The 17330-nt window shown below is 31.8% G+C and overlaps 2 protein-coding genes across 2 annotated transcripts; one reads left to right on the top strand and one right to left on the bottom strand.

The window, feature by feature from the left end:
• Positions 1 to 1841: 1841 nt before the first annotated feature.
• Positions 1842 to 11128, top strand: TRIADDRAFT_57963 (uncharacterized protein; the record flags this gene model as incomplete). The annotated part of the gene is made up of 17 exons (XM_002114262.1): positions 1842 to 1910; positions 5523 to 5683; positions 5795 to 5874; positions 6415 to 6527; positions 6706 to 6747; positions 6894 to 6980; positions 7167 to 7202; positions 7851 to 7894; positions 7983 to 8032; positions 8128 to 8225; positions 8479 to 8538; positions 8970 to 9065; positions 9241 to 9371; positions 9652 to 9725; positions 10462 to 10489; positions 10643 to 10692; positions 10908 to 11128. The coding sequence occupies 17 exons, from the start codon at positions 1842 to 1844 to the stop codon at positions 11126 to 11128; spliced, it is 1440 nt and encodes a 479-aa protein (XP_002114298.1).
• A 1316-nt stretch (positions 11129 to 12444) lies between these two features.
• On the bottom strand, positions 12445 to 16562 carry TRIADDRAFT_57962 (uncharacterized protein; the record flags this gene model as incomplete). Its single annotated transcript, XM_002113943.1, has 14 exons — positions 12445 to 12636; positions 12823 to 12873; positions 13027 to 13114; positions 13192 to 13286; positions 13416 to 13514; positions 13593 to 13666; positions 13813 to 13891; positions 13989 to 14101; positions 14205 to 14343; positions 14427 to 14537; positions 14616 to 14732; positions 14833 to 14967; positions 15069 to 15285; positions 15538 to 16562. 14 exons carry the CDS (start codon positions 16560 to 16562, stop codon positions 12445 to 12447), a joined length of 2535 nt encoding a protein of 844 aa, XP_002113979.1.
• Positions 16563 to 17330: the final 768 nt, after the last annotated feature.

Raw genomic sequence — 17330 nt, 5'->3', positions numbered from 1 at the left:
AGCTTGTCCGAAACAAATCTAAGAATATCTTTTCCTAAATGTAGATTTTTTAGTTATGATTATAATTTCCATGTTCTTATATAAGACTTATTCTCTATCTAATTTCGGCTGAAATATGGAGTATCTTTCAGACAAGTTAGTTAGTTCGAAAATAATCTGAGAATACCTCTTGCCAAATATAGAATTTTTAGCTAGTATAGAACCTTTGAACAGGTTTATAGATGTGATGATGATTGGGTTTTCCAAATTCTATCTAGGGGTAGTGACCATGTCTCGAAATAATCCACTTGCAAAGACGGGTATAAATATTGTATATTTTTAAGAGCTAAATCGAAGTTATTTCTCGTTTGTATAATTCTACAACGTATTTATAGCTTTATAGCTTCTCTAATTTTCTGACTACAGTTAAGATACAATATAAATCGTAAGATAGACTAGACCAATTTTAGAAAGCGTCTCGTTTGGTCAACGTCTCTATCTTAAATATCGTAGTTGATAACTTAGTTATTGATAGGTAGATCACTATACTAAAGTCTGTCTGATGTGCAAAAATACTTTATGGAGTATTGTAGAGGTTTTAGTTTTACTTGTTTGTTTCTATTATCATTAAAAAGTTACAAGGCATTCTGGAAAGGCTCTAATAGCCTACTAATAGGTTCTAAAATGGCCAAAATATTGCCATCGCATGCTTTTTGGTAAGCCAGCATTTTAATTTTATTTCTGTCATACTAACCATAAATGAAATGATAAAAATTTTCCTCAGGAAAAATTAATTTTGTATTTGCTATCTACAACGGAGCAAATCGATAACATCGACAATGCAACCCAATGGATGGAATACCGTATATTCTGTTAGAGTCTTATTCTAAATATGTAAGAAAGTGGATAATAGGTAAATTATAGATTTTGGGGATTAGACTTTTCTGAATAATTTCACTTGTCATACAGTATCTGAAATATTCACCTCAAATGTAGAAAGATTGTATTTGAACTTGCTCTTCACAGCTTAGTATGATTAGAACGCAATTAGACTTCCGTAAACGATATCAATAAGATTGCAATGGCCGTATAAATGCAGAGAGATTGTATTTTAAATCCTCTACACGTTGTGATCAGTATGCCATTAGATTTTCGTTAACAACATCAATAATTAACATTGCAGCGGCCAGTTAAATGTGGAGATATGGTATTTTCAAATGTTTATTCAATTACGTACAAGAGTAGGATAATACTAACTATCAAAGGTAAAAAAAAGCACTCGAGCCGATATAGTCAGAAGAAAGAGCAAATTGATCCAATTTGTTGTATGAATAAACTATAACAGATCAATGTGATATTGTGTGCTCGAGCTGAGGTAGTCAACAAGACATAATAGATTAATTTGTTGTATAAATGAAGTAAAACAGATCGATATGATCGAGATTGACCACTGTTTAACTAGTAAATGTTTTCATTGTCGATGATGGCAAAATAACACATTTCTATTGAATGGAAATATGGAGTATTGAATTTGTCATATGGGCCGGTCCTACGCACAGTATGTAAATTAATCACTGATGTTAACAATCATTCATTTCAAGATTGCTTTAATTGCAATTTAATATCCACCTCTATGTGTTTAATTATAATTAAATAGGATCGATGGGGTTAGAATAATGTCTAGTCTTGATTGTTCTTCAAGAAGATAACATACTGTAATCATCATCAACATACGCGCAAGTCAGAAATACCTGATATAATTTCCCTTCGGGTTCAATCACGGTAAAATTAAAGAGTAAAGAACTGGATGAGATTTTCGTAGAATTACCCGGTCTAATTACTCGTTTCCGATTCTATCCAAGATGGCAGCCGATACAACTGATGCCATAGTCTCTTTTGCTATCAAGAATGTAGATGAAGATCGTTGTAAAGTAAGGAAAAGAGTAATCAACTCAATACGAGTATAAATGACGGAAATCAATCATATAATCTTGCTGTTGCTTGATATACCAGTAGCCATAAATTGATACCAATTGATTCTCTCACTTTTCAAGCTTCCTGATCTTTGAGCTATTGTAATGATGATTCAGTCACTCTATATCGGCAGGGAATGCAATAGTTTTGATAGATCTACTTGTGCTTTCCTTAAACTTCTCCATATCCGTAAAATTAGCCATTTCTTCTTCCTCACTATTCGATACTATAAATAAATCCAAAATTAATTATTTTAAATCTACCCTATATCCGTTATCGAGTTATCTTTCTTTCTAATGTATTGAAAGATATTGATGAATTCATTGCTTCTCTTTTAAATATATACGCTGGATAGCCAATACAAAAGTAATGATATTGCCAATTCATATTTTGATAGCTTGGCTCTTTTTGAATCTCAAAGTTATTCATTGAGTGATCTTGATTGTCTCACTATCAGTATTATAGCCAAAAATAGAGGGACTATTTTCAGTCCGTCTGCTCTTAAAATGAGTCTTAATTTTTGCCACCCTTTTTAGTTACATCTAAAACAGAATTAAGACTCTTAAAGTAGAGATGAAGTAGCTACGGTACGGTATCCTATAGATAAATTCTGACTGCTACAGCAAACTAGAAAATCTTGTTACACACAGAAAATTTTCTGATCGTTGCCATGCTTGAAGTCAATCTACGTTTCTTTGCCTTTTAAAGCCATGATTATTATTCTTAGTGCCCCAATTTTCACCACCTTTGTATCTGCTACAGAATCAAGACTTTTAAAGGAGTAGAGAAGTAGCAATGGTAAGCTATGTACAAATACTGACTGCTACCGCTAGCTAGAAAATCTAGTTACGCGCAAAAAATTTCCTGATCATAGTCAGGCTTGAAGTCAATCTCAATTTCTTGGCTTTTTTAACCATGATTATAATAGTTCTAATGAAGCCAGGCTAACTATCAGAGAGCGTTACCTTGTATTCATGAAACTTGGTGTTAATGGCGACTAGGAGAAGTTCAAATGAAGAGAAAACGTTAAAGACTTTGTATTAGTATGCCAACTTATGATTTAGACGAATTAACCCTGAGCTAAGATCAATAGCCTAAAGGAACAGTATGTCATGGTCATTATTAATACTTGATGGCCATGAGTGTAGTAAAGAGATAGAATATACGTTTTCTTTCAACCAGCTGTAGTTAAAACTTGGATATCCGATCGATAATAATCTCAAGTTCGTTAAAAGTACAGTAGCTGCTTGAAGAAAACGATATAGCATGGTAGAGTATAATTAATATACTTTGTTAGGGAGATTTATCCATTCAATTTAGCCCTATAATTGTACATCTCTTCCATATTTAAGCTAGAGACCGTGGGAAAATTCATTTTTCCTCCAATGTAGCGAGTCCAACCGAGTAAACTAATAGGATAAATGGACAAGTTCAATCAGTGCTAAGGAGATTAGAATTACCATATTGCTATAAGCTAGACATTATACATTTGGATTAAAATGGGTAAAAAATCCACTTAGCGAATGTAATATCTCCTTTCTAGTAAATTGCTGCTGATTAATTTTCAAATTCAAGCTGCTACAAATTTACAGAATTTAAGCTAACGAATTTAAACTTGTTATCCAATATGGAAGGAATAAAATTCTTATTCTACATGGATAGATTATTGCATCTATCAGAGTCCTCGATTGCGCCATAAAACTGAAGATTTAACTCGGTTTTAAGCCTGCTGGTTGAGGTATCAATTTCTCTGCTATAAGATTATCCTTATTTTCTCTATCTAATTCAAGGAAATTTTAATCGAGAATTTGTTACGAGAAGCTCTCGTCTATTCTTATGATAAGATCATTGTAGTAACGGAAAACGAGTCTTAAATTAAATATGGCGGTAACGATTCCAAGCCATTAGATGAGATTTTTCATTCATTTAAATTACGTGTTCACTTTCATTGTCGTAGTTCAATTTCTTCTATCATCATTTTGGTTGATATTTATCCTAAAGATGATGGAAAATCTTCTTCTCGTGTGCACTAAAGTACTGTAGTACTTTCATTAGAGATCCAAGCCAGAAATACTATAAAAATTGGAATAGGATTTTCCAGTCGAAATCGGTTGCTCACTTAATTACCCAGGCCAAACTACGTTCATTACCTGCTCTTCATGATTTTTATCCTAGAAGACGATGAAAAGTTAGGCATTACACATACCTATATACTTTATTAGAATTTGCATTCAGACCCTCATTCTAAAATTGAATTGAGGTATTGCGCCTGTCAATATACTCTTAACTTATACTCCATTAGAATTTTTATTCAGGATCATATTAAAATTTTTTATCCTGGATCTCATTCTAAAATTGAAATTGAAGCATTACAGCTATCAATATACTCTTAAATTATACTCCATTGGAATTTTTGACCCAAGATCTCATTCTAAAATTGAAATGGACTACGGTAAAACCTTACCTCGGAGAAGTTCAGTTCTTGATGTAATGATTATTCCTAATGCGCGTCTAATTTAATCAGATATAATGATAAATTCTCTTGATTGGCAACTCTTTCCTATTTAGAGTGGTCTATTCTGTGCACAGTGCGGCTAGTATTGGTATTCTTTGTCAAAAGCAATTCAATATTTATGGAAAATTAGTGCTGATTCATGGCAATTTTTATGATTTAGCAGTGATAATGAAACTACTGTACTAATGCAAAATCTCCCCGACTGTAAAGAGATGAAATTTAGAGACCCATTTTCTATAAGAAGGAGATTCCAGTTTCATCATACCTTAGTCGCAATTTAACTTTTTCCAACCTATATGCATACGTATACTTTAGGGTTTCAACTTGACTCTTTCATTTTCATCCTTATTATCTGTATCGATCAATTAATTTATTGCAAGAGGCAACATCATATACAAAGTCTATATTGAATTAATCTTATTCTATACCGAAATATCCATTTGGCTCAAGATGCAATTAGGATCAACAAATTTTGTGATTTTATTCACTATTTTGGTAATGTCAAATCATATAGAACTTAGATTTTAAAATGAACTAGATACTTATTAAGAGAATGGACCTTAGGATGCTTACGCGTCCTAGTACCTGTAAAGTTTGTTGCTGTCGTAATAGAGTGGCAGGAAATTTGGATATATCCTTTGAGATATAAAGTAGGATCAAACCATCAGTTACTAGACCTGGTAAAGACAGTGTAATCTATCTACTGACTAATTTGCAGTAAAGTATATGCGCATTGACTGATCGTTCTTTACGGATCGAAAGTAGCTTTAAAGAGTATAGTTTTGTTGCTGATGCAGTAAGGTGGCAGGAAATTTTAATATATCCTTTGAGAGATGAAATAGAATCAAACTATCAGTTAGTAGTCCCAGTAAGAACAGAAATTCATCTTCTAGCAAATTGCAGTAAAGAATATTCGCATTGACTGATCTTTTTCGAATCGAAATAATTATCATTGATAGTCGCTAAATACGAAAGTGTATCATTTTTATTCTACTATATCACCTGATATAAATTGATTTGGTTCATCGTCTCCAATGTTTGTTGGATATGTTAGGATTCCGATGAAGGAATAACGACTGATGACCAGATTATGGAGGATGTTAACGCTAGACGCTGGAAATTGACCAAGTCTAACATTAAAGAGCATTGGAATCGTGTTTTAACTGTTTTAAATGGTAAAAATTTAATTGAAAAATGGCTAACATCCATAACAAGGTTAGATTGGTTATAGCAACTAATTGTGAATACTATGCACCGTATTTCTAGTTGCTACCCTTTGATTTAAATAAATATCTCTTCTTTTTTCCTTCCTGTATTGTCTATAAGCAATGAAACAGTTATGTCGACACTACAGGAAAGTCGTGAAGCTAGTGAAAGCGCTTTAAAACTTGCTATTGAAGATAAAGGTATTATAAATTACCTTAATTTGTACAGTATGACAAACTTGAAGCCACAGAAATTCTCAGTTAATTTGATAACTACTAGTACAACTCTGAAATTTCTTATCCGAAAATGCTGCAGTTAAATTTCATACGTTCATTTTATACGTTAGTATACAGCTATAATATCATGAGTGCTACTATATCGCGAAGTTTGGCACTTTTGGGATCAATAATCGGAAATTGCTAGGATTAAATGCGCGTAAATTTACAGACTGATTGGATTGTGCGAGTACTGGCGCTAGTTCTGTACTTTTAGAATGAATAAACAAGAAAGCACTGGATTAAAGACATGTAATTTTGCATGTTGATGTGACTTTATTAGCGCTAGATTTTACTTTATGCGCATATTTAAGTTCTAAGTTTAGCATTCATATAGAAGAAAAAAGCTGGATAACATTGCTAGTGCTATTATGTAGTAAAACTCGAAGTATTGAAGATTCTTGTCAAGATAAAATTATAGCTGCCAGGTTTAAAATATTTATTTCATTAAAAATAATTCCCTAGATAATCAACTCTTGGCCAGTAGCCGGCGATTTGCTCAAGCGTTTAGATCTGATCGTGATGTACATCAAGTTGTGTCTCTAATAAAAGAGATCGAAGAAGATCAAACTGTTCGGGTTAAAGATTCATCTTTTTATTATTAGAATTTATATTATTTTATTTATTAGGAAGTAAACGTGGATAGCTATGAAATCATTAATCAAATTTAAGATAATTATAAAAATATTCATCAAAACAAAATTATTTCTAAATTCCTTGGTGACATTAATTTCTATTTGAATAACTATGATCCAGGAGTTATTCCAAAAATGTCAGAAGCAGTTTAAGGATGTCAGCGTAAGTATCAATATTCTTTTTTTGAAACTTTCTCAATGAAGCAATTAATATGGATTCTGGCTAAAATCCTATAAATTAAGTCAATAAGCCTCTATTTTATATATATATATTCCAATTTTTCGTGTGCTTATCCTTATCAATCTTAGGAATTAAATGATCAAGAATTAGAAGAGATTACGGAGTTATTACGTCAGTTAGAAGCTAGTGATATCTTTAAATTGTTAAAGGAAAAGGTAATTAAAACATCTAGCATTGCGACTTCTAAATTTAACCTTGATACTTTTTAAATAGTGAAATAAACTAGTTAATATCGTGAACATTACTTTTCTGTCACAATTACAGTTGTAATTAGATATCCATTGTCAATGTTAACTTCTGAACAAATATTTATTGCTTCATTTAATATTGTTATTCAATAGGTGGAAAGAATTATCGATAAATATTTTGATAAACAAGTAAGTCAATTAAAATATAAATATCAATACTACGTATTACTCTAGTGATAAAATTGTTTACTTACCTTCTTAAATATTTAATAATTTTCATCGAATACAGACATAGATAGACTAATTATTATATTAATTCTCCAATTATTATTCATTTGGATGATAATTTTACGTATTACTTTTAGATGGTATGTCTATTCGGTATTATACTATACACGCACAACATTATCGCCCTTTTTATTAAGCCTCTACTGATAATCCTTAATTAATTGTACGTTTATTCATGTATTCGATACATTAAACATGAAGAATTTGTTTTAAGAAACAAGGGAATCTTACGTTTTGTAATTTCTGAACCATTCGAAATTTTAGTAGTACTTTCTAATTGTTACTTTTGAGAAATATTATTTAATCCCTTTCTGTGATTATATGCTATATTTATTTTTGTTTCTAGCTTGTGATACTATCACAAAATTTAACAAGTTATTATATCGCGATCTGTACTATTATGCAGTAATAAATCAATAATCTGATCTGTAACTATTATCGGAAATGATAGTTATATATATATATATATATATATATTTATTCCTGCCAGAGTGTATATACATACTATATGAAGTGATTTCAGATATTTACTTATTTATTCGAAAATAGGTGTTTCAAGATGGCGTTACAGTTGTTCGTAGCATCAAGGAAAGGTATAAATGACAAAGATGCCAATCATTTCTATTAGTGATAGATCTTCTTTAATAATTAATGGATTAATCTTACCTTATTACCTTATAGCGAAGAACTAGCAGAGATCCTAAGACAAGGAAAAAGCATTCTTAGTCGTGGTAAAAATTGATTACAGGATCTGATATATCATACTTGTAGATGTTATTATCATGCGTTACAATTTTTAGATTAAAATCTCGACTCTCTTTGACAGAGGATTCACAAAACAATATTCATGAAGTCGTCAGGCTAGGTGAACAATTAATTGATAAAGTACGTAATACGGATGCAGGTGCCAATCTACTTAAAAAGGTTAGATGGAAAAACATCTTTATCAAGCGATCTATTCAATATGAGTATCAAGTAGTGTAGAGATAAAAGAAAAATGAAATTACTTATTTGAAAGATATTAAACTATTCACCATCGATTTATACGATCGTATTCTACGAACGTTTGTAGTCACACCTATGAGGGCAAAATTATTAGCCAATACAGACTGGATCAATTCCATTTATCGATGAATAAGTTTAAGTAAAAATTTCTTTTTAATGCTTTGTCAACTAGCAAGATGCGGCGTATTCATCAGTTACTGCTTTTGTGAAAGATTCCCCATTAAAATCACCAGTAAGATAGATTCTAACTAAAATATTATTTTAACTATAAATTCTTAGTATTTACTCCTTTAATGGTCAATTTCATTAATTAAAAAATTAAGGAGAAATACTTTAACAGAGTTCGTTTTGACGCCATCATTAGATTACTCACATAAGAAACTTTCTGATACGGTTCTATAAGTTCTTGATGTGGCATTTAAGTATCATAATATTCAGTTACAATAATGTTAGTATTGGAGATAGTAAAAAGTATCTTTTATCAGTTGTTATGCTAGTTCCTTGTTAGGAGTGATCTAATTGAGATATTAAAACTCCCGTATGTAATAAATTTTAATGAATAGAGTTTTTAATACTTTAAATCGAGAAATTGTAAAAAAATATTTGTGGATAAAATACAAAATCTTTTTATGATAGAATTATAATTATTTCGGATCTTATTAGATAGAAGCACTGAAAAAAAATGTAAACTTTCTAGAAGAAGTGAAAATGGTATTTATACCTTGGATTAAGGATCAGTTATTATCATTACGTTTACCGGTAAGAATGTCTATCATTCTTATTTTACTTATTATAGATCTTGTTGTGTAATTTTAGCGAAAATTTTATTATCTGTGTCGACTAAAATCATGCTAGAAATTTATTTTCTTTATAATAAGCATACCTTTATCAAATTTCCTTTGTTCATGTTCAGTTTTGAATTCAAATTTGTTAGACGTTAACAGGGAATAAAAGTACAAAATTAGGCGATGTCGATTACGAATTAAGTAATATCGTATTAAGTGAATTACGCTTACCTGTTGATTGCTTGGATATATCTTGGGACCACGAATTAATTATTAATGTGTAAGTATGAATCACTGTAAAGAAGAAAAATATAAAGCATAAAAGATACAAATATCATTGTTGAAGTTTAATTTATCGATTCTATGGCTACGTAGAGTATCTTTCTGATTATAATGTAATGAATATATATGATTAGTATATGTTATCAATAAAATGAGCAATTTTACTTTATTATGTATATACTAATATATCGACTGAGAAATATGTAAGTGAAAGGAAATAAGTAATATTAAGAGAGGAGATAGATGAATAAATAATACCCTTGAAATACTTTTACTAGAAATAATATAGAAGCGGCTCTAAATAATTTCGAGTGGAAATATCGTAAGAGTACATTCCCAAGATTAAGGGTAGGTAATAACAGTTTAGAGCATATAAACAGCTTTTTCGTTAATAAATATCTCGTACAATAGTCAATTCTTATAAAGAGATCTTAATTATAAACATTTCATTGATTAATTTCTAAAAGACTACATGTTATATCTATAAAAGACTAGATTATCCTGTGATTATATAGGATTAATGTATCTTACCATATAATTTTAATTCTGTATGATTTTAAAGGACGCTCTTGATGTTTTTCTTTCGCTAAATAATTTATATTCTGACCTCATTACTATTTGCGCCTGTGACTTTTGTATTTTAATTCATAGTTTCTTGGATTAAAATTAAATGATTATGTAAATTAAAAATTTTCCTTTAGGATTCTGGTTTAGCTACAGCAACAGTAGCTGGAGGCTTCATATCCTTTCGATAACCTTGTAATTTTATAAACATACTATATTTACGCAGTCTTTTCTTATATCTACTATGGTTGTTTGCCTTCACTTTTTTTAAGCGACAATTTCTTTGGCCATTACTAACAATCTTGCCGATATTAAAAATGTGGCTGCAACATTTGAAACTCTAAGTTAGTTATAAATAGTTATCTATCTCTTAAGTCGGATATTGGTATTAGAGATTACGTGATTGTAATTATTGAGTAACGACGATAATCGAGTTTCTAGACCATGTTAGTTGTCTAAATCTATCAGCTTGTTCTGCTATTTTCATTTCTATTAATAATTTCCTTTTTTTATACCATATGAAGAAATTGTAACTAGCGGCACGGGTGCAAGGTATGTTATAACTAGTGATTTTTTCTGTTTCTACTGGCCTGAAATCTACTTGCATAATTTACTTTCCTAAGGTTTCTATAAATGAAAACTTCTGGTGCCATATCCTTTACTTATCTCTAATTACTATTTCTATTAATCCCATTTATTATATAGCTGGTTGTATAATGCTACTTTCTCTTGGTTTAGCGAAAGTATTAAGGCAAGTTATTGAAATGATAGGCCAGTTCCGATAATCAGTTAAAAACTAGTAAAAGTTTAATCAATTAGTAATTCCAAGTCTATCATCAATTTCGTATCGTGGAGATTGTTCTAAATCGATTTTTATCAATTCTTTAGAAAGCGATACAAAAGCGTCTACAAGAAGTTTTAAATAAGCATGTTTCTACTTTAGTTTCATCTATTAATCATCTTATCACAGCTTATGTAAATAAAGTAGCTTTAATTAAAGACAAATTAAGTCGACAACGCAACTTGGGTGATACTAATCGCAGTATAAGTGAAAGTGCATTGCATAGGCCAAATTTTCATCTAAATATTCCATCGCCTCAGGTGGCTAATAGCTCATCTCATACCAATTTCCAAAACTCTCATTCAACGTCAGCATTGAATGAAAGCCCTCTAGCTGATGATAAATATTAACAAGAATCAGATCTTTCAGTGATCTTTATTGTCAATAGACCTTTGAAATATCCTTATAATGCCTAATGCCGTTCCTACTCTCAGCTTGAGCCGCCGAGAGAGTATTAAGAAATAACATAAAGCTAATACTGATTTTAAATTTAAAAACGGTTTTAAACTTATAAGTGACATTTGAATAAGTATTATATCATGACATTAACGCTTACCTCTTTCTAGATATGTAAATTCATACTATGGTAAATGCATTCGCTATATGTAAATTTATGATTTGATCACTGTACTCGTTATGATTGATGCATTGCAGCAAATATCTTAATGTTATTGACGTGATGTAAATCTATATATGATTTATATTACAATATGCGTTAAGACCTTGACGAAATTGGATTAATAATATCAATAAATCGGCTTTTGATATTAAATATTTACGCTATTGCTGAATACGGATTGCTATTATTGTAAGTAAAATGCGCATACTTACTGCAGCGTTTGAGTGTTTGTCAGTTTTTGGCTAGACTGATTTATTTAATCCTCAAACTGTATCATGTTATGTTCTAAAGCTTAGTTTAGCGTAGAAAATAACGACCATATTACAGATCCTACTAACTATAAGATAATACCAGGAACTCAAAAATATATGAATCTTACGGTACATATCGATCAGCGTGTTAAAAAAATACTACAGTAGCAGCGGGACTTGTTTATAAATTGATGTGATCGAATTCATCAGTGTAGAGTACAGACTACAGAACAAGAAGAGCTTTTATTTCAATAATATGGAAATAATTTATTATCCTCGCCATAAATTAAACAATTCAATATAGTAAATCATTTTGGATTGAATGATTTTAACTGAAACGTTAATCCGTCAGAAAGCTGTACTTACAAATCTTAGTATATACATGTGTATATCTATACATAATATTAATTACAGCATGAACAGGTACATGTACCATACTGCAACCATCCTAAATTCTAGGAATAGAGCTATGCCATTAAATGTTAGTAATATGTGTAAATTATTAAATATAAATTTTGTTAAACATATTCTTGATGAAGATTTCGAGAGGCAAGATAAAAGTATTTGAATATCGAGAGTAGCCGTCGATAGCATTAGCAAAAACCTATTTCAATGAGCGCTAAACTAAATATTTGAGAAAGTACCAGATTAGTAAACACACAAAACTATGGTAACTTTTTGAAATCATAAAAATTCCTTGCTAAGCTTGATAGCATCTACTAAGGACTAATTATGCATTTAGTTGTCATACACTTTTCATTTCTTGTGTTAGTTATTAAGTCTGGAATCTTCCTTATTACGCAATCTTTAAGCACTGCAAGTTGAAAGCGTCACCTTTGTGGCGACCAACTAATTCTAATAGTTTTAATTTCTTTTGCAAACTCAGAGATGATTCTAATTCATAACATATACATAAATTGAACAATAACCCTTCGTCCAAATTATCGGGTGGATCCTTCCATACAAGTTCTTCGAGCATAACTACTGCCTGGATAAATTAATCAATGATTGTCAATTTCTATCTTGAGATGAGGTAAATAATTATTGAAATTTAAATGACTACCCTAAATTAGCTAACGTGTATCACTGAGAATAAGTTTTATCAACCCACAGGTGTAAAATATATTATTTTCGAAAGAATTATAGAGTACAATTTTTTTATTGCATACGTTACCTGTTTTAATTTTCCACAATAAACAAGGCAAACCGCTAAATTATTAAGTGCCTATAAGGTACAAAAAAAGGAACGTTACCCAAGATGCATCGACTAGTTGACAACATTACACGGATGATACCATTATTACATTTATATCTTTCAAAAAGTGATAGAATTTCAAAATAGAAATTAGGTTGTGAAAACTATGAACAAGATAAATACCATCTTATTATTAGGTTCTAATTTTCTAGCAGCAATAAAGTGTTTATAGGCGTCTTTGTAATCTGATAAGCCAATTGACAAGAAGCCCCTATACCAATGTATAACAAATACCCTTACGATTACGAACTGATATGTAGGCTAGATAGTGCGTTCAAATGTACCCACCGATTCATTACAGTCATGCATACATCGCGAGCATCTCCAGTCGCTTTGCTTTCTACTTTTTTGAAATATCTTCTAGCCATATCGACATCTCCAAGCTAAAGGGCGTAAATAAACAATCAATCGATTATACCTTAGACTCTAACAAAACGACACTAAGGCTTTATTTGAAAATGAAATACTTTACTAAATAAGCGATAGCATTATTCTGTAATTTCACTTCATACTTGTAGATATATTCGGCCAATTCCGGATAGAATTTTTAATTCAGATTCAGGAACTAGTTTACATATGGACTCAAATACTTTAACTGCAAGAGAAAATTCCTGAAAAATTTCAAAAGATTATCATTACGATTGGGTACTTTTTCGGTAGCTTTAAAAATATATTATCAGTATTATAACCTTTAACGCAAGTAAACAATTCCCAATTCCAAACAGAACCCGCAAGTCCCTACTTTGCCATAGTTTCATACCGCCTACAATTTTAAGCAGGATAATAATATATTGATGATAATTGATATCTACATCATTTCACTAAATATAGCAATTAATGTAAAGCAAAAGCAATGATAAAAACTGATAACGTCTATTATCAATTTTTGGAGTAATAAATATTTCTTACGATCACACAATTCTGCTGCTGATTCGCTTACTAAGACAGAACCTTCAGCAGATAGACCTGCTTTAATATTGTTTAGTGCCTAAAAGTAATGATAAGATCGTTATCAAATGGTAATTAAAGAAGTAATAGCGAGTCATAGCGACTTTAAATACTTTTATATGCTATAATAAACTAACCTCTAAGCAGGCATAATGCAATCGATATAATCGATCTAGTGATTCATTTAATTTGCCTGTAAACTGGGGCAACTCTGCATGAATAATACGCATGGCAAATGGGACTATACAACCTACATTATCGTTCATTAAGTAGATTGTTGAGATGCTGAATATAAAAATAGGATAACAGAAAGAGATAAAATAGTAACGAATATTCAACAAATTGGTTTTTACCGGTTAGGTTAGGATATTTTTCAGGATAATATTCGAAATATAAGTCTGGATTATCTAAATCACCGAAAGCAATCATCTCCGCTTCCGCAGTGCCAAACATATTTAGTTTTATAAGTAAAGCAATTCTACACATCCAAATCTGTAAAATATCGTCGTTTTGTCATTAGGCGGGTATAATATATTGAATATAAAAACAAGCGCAGGAATAAAGTATTTTTTTACTTGCAAAGACTCTAAGGAGTGACCAACATGTTGATCGTTTTGATAACCTTGTCCGAATCTAGTTAATAATCTGCCGGAAAGTTCTAACGCGGCATGGAAACAATTCGATAGCTATTGAAAGGATGACAATTTCATTAGAATTATCATAGTGATAAAAATTAAGAAACGTATATATTCGTTGATACTAACGAGCAACTGTTTGAGCCCTTCCTCATCCTGAGTAACTGAATCGACCGTTAATACTTGTCGTTTACTTGCTTCACCTTCACCAAAGCATTTTAATATCACTTCCTTTACTGGATCACTCTACGCGTACAATAAATAAAGATTATATAATCATTCTCATTATTTCTTATGATAGATTTGATTTAAGACAAGGCATGATCTAGATCTAGATCTAACTTACATTTTTATAATCGACAGCTAATCCAGCAATTGATAAATGTTTTGTATCAATTTCTATAAGCCCAGACAATAACTGCCTAGTAGTGGAAGAAGATATCCACATTGATGCTTGCTGTTCCGTTAATGTCTGCAATAACTAATTTTTATTATACATAACTTAGTAGGCGGATATACTGAGACATGTCATTAAAATAATAACGTTACTTTAGCAATGTAAAAGTATCGTTTTACTCCAACCTTGCTTAATGTAATCTCTTCTTGTTCTTGAGTTGAAGCGATTTGATTTGTTGAAGGTTGACTACCCTTTTGGACTGGTAAATTATCAAAGAATTCAATACCGGAGACATCACTTCCAAGGTCGTAGTTATCAGTTATTTGACCAACAAATGGATTCTCGATCTGGTTTATTTTCGGGCTCATGGCTTGATCGGTAGCATTTAGATTGTTATCTTGACTAAATTGGTCAAGTAAAATGTTAATGATATTAAATATAAAATTTATTGTAAATAATAATTAATCGATCAATTGATCTTATCAAGTTAATTATGATATACTTCCTATTCATATTTTCTTCGGGGTAATAACCGAAGTAAATTGATATTTTTTTGTCGATCCATCATGTTATCTGTTTTTATCTATTTAACTATTTGGTATTTACTACGTACAAGTATGTCGTAAGTACTAATGTCACATCTCTGCTATGTACCTTTGACTCTGTTCGGCAGCTCGTGCAAACTCCGTTAATGGATCTGATACAACGTTATCGAAACGGATCGTATTTTGTTGCGATGGAACGCGAACAACCGAAGGAGTCTCTTTGCTTTCAGTTGTACTATGGAAAGTAAAGTCTTGACTGTGTAGTTGGTTATCTTCTTGTTGGCTTTGAGGAGATTTCGGTATATCCGATTGGATATTATCGTCGGGTGTAATCCTACTTACAGCTCTATCTTGCTGATTAGTATCAACTTGTTCCGTCGATTGATCCAATTGGAAATCATTTGAAGGCTGGGTTAAACTAGTGTCATTTTGGTCGTCTTGAGATGGAATAGTTATATTATAATTCTGGTCTTCCGATCGAATGTAACTTTGTTCTTCACTTTCCTGGAGTGGCGTATTTGGCGATGTTAAATCGGTTTGATCTACAGTGGATTGCGTTTGTGAAGTGATATCGATCTCTTGATCATCAAACTTTTCCTCATTGACACTACTGATATCATCACGACTCATGTCTAAGCTTTCCTGCACGAATTCACCATCATCTAAATCTGCTATTTCATGATCGCTCTCAGCTCTTTCACTACTACTATCTATAAGATCGGATATATGAGATTGATTATGTACATCTTGGTTGTCATCGATCAGTATTGGTTGATCATCTTGGGCTATTGCTGATGTCTCTTGCCTATTATCCATATTGATTGAAACTTGCTGGATTGATTTATCTTGTGTGTCATTTACTTCCTTGATAGGATCTATTACTGGCTGCTGATCTACTTGGATAGGATCAGTAAATCCAGTTAGTTCGTCATCTGAATGGTTTTCCTCCATACTCAAAGCGACTGCTGCTGTCGATTGGCCTAAATCGACACTTTCTATCGATCCAACATTACTGACAGTACCTACCGTACCCTCATCAAGTGATATCATCACCTCATTGCTGTTGTCATTTTCACTTTGTTGAGCAGTCTGGATTTCAAAATTAGTTGCGCTATTCTCATTACTATCGCTCATCGTTGTGCTCGAGGAATTTTTAGCCAAAATGTAGCTAAGCGATAATGGTTAATGGCTGCGGCTATCCGCAAGGAAATTATGGGGGATAAATTGGATAATGGAGGAGAGGGTAATCCAGGTACAGTCCATTTGCTACAGTGCAGTGCATAGGCACTCAGACGGTACACAGTATCTCTGCAAGGGTGACATTATTTTTGCTCGCAATTCCTTCTACTGACATGGTATTCGTTGCTATTTCACCCCCATAATTACAATTGCCTAGCAAAATTAATGTCACCAGTACAAGCTTACTGTCAATCAATATAGCTACAAAAGGCTAATATTCTTTTTTCGGCCAAGATTTCCAGTAGAAGATTGGCAAATAACCCGTAGCATTTTCTATATCCCTTTTCAATAAGATCAAACCTTAACCTTCTCCTACTTTCCTCCCCCCAAACTCGACCCCTAGCCCTAAAGGCATTCTACAGTAAGTCTGTCTTAAAATGGTTCAAACTACCAACCAACTCTAGAAAAACAACTCAATCAACTGAGCTCCTACTCTTGAACTACGATAGATCAATATGAATTACGGACAATGCTTTGCGTACCATCACTATATGTTACCTAAGGATACACTTTTTCTACAGTACAGTACTGTACTGTAAGTAGTTTCTAGTTTCAAGTACTGTACATTGTACTGTACTGTACAATCTCCCTGGTTCAGGCCTACTGAGCCGGATCGGACCGGACCGGACCGGATCGTACTGCTGTCATGGGAATCCACAGCTG

The sequence above is a fragment of the Trichoplax adhaerens genome, genomic scaffold (genome assembly GCF_000150275.1).
Source record: "Trichoplax adhaerens TRIADscaffold_7 genomic scaffold, whole genome shotgun sequence".
Classification (NCBI taxonomy): Eukaryota; Metazoa; Placozoa; class Uniplacotomia; order Trichoplacea; family Trichoplacidae; genus Trichoplax; species Trichoplax adhaerens.
This window is presented reverse-complemented; position numbering and strand designations above follow the sequence as displayed.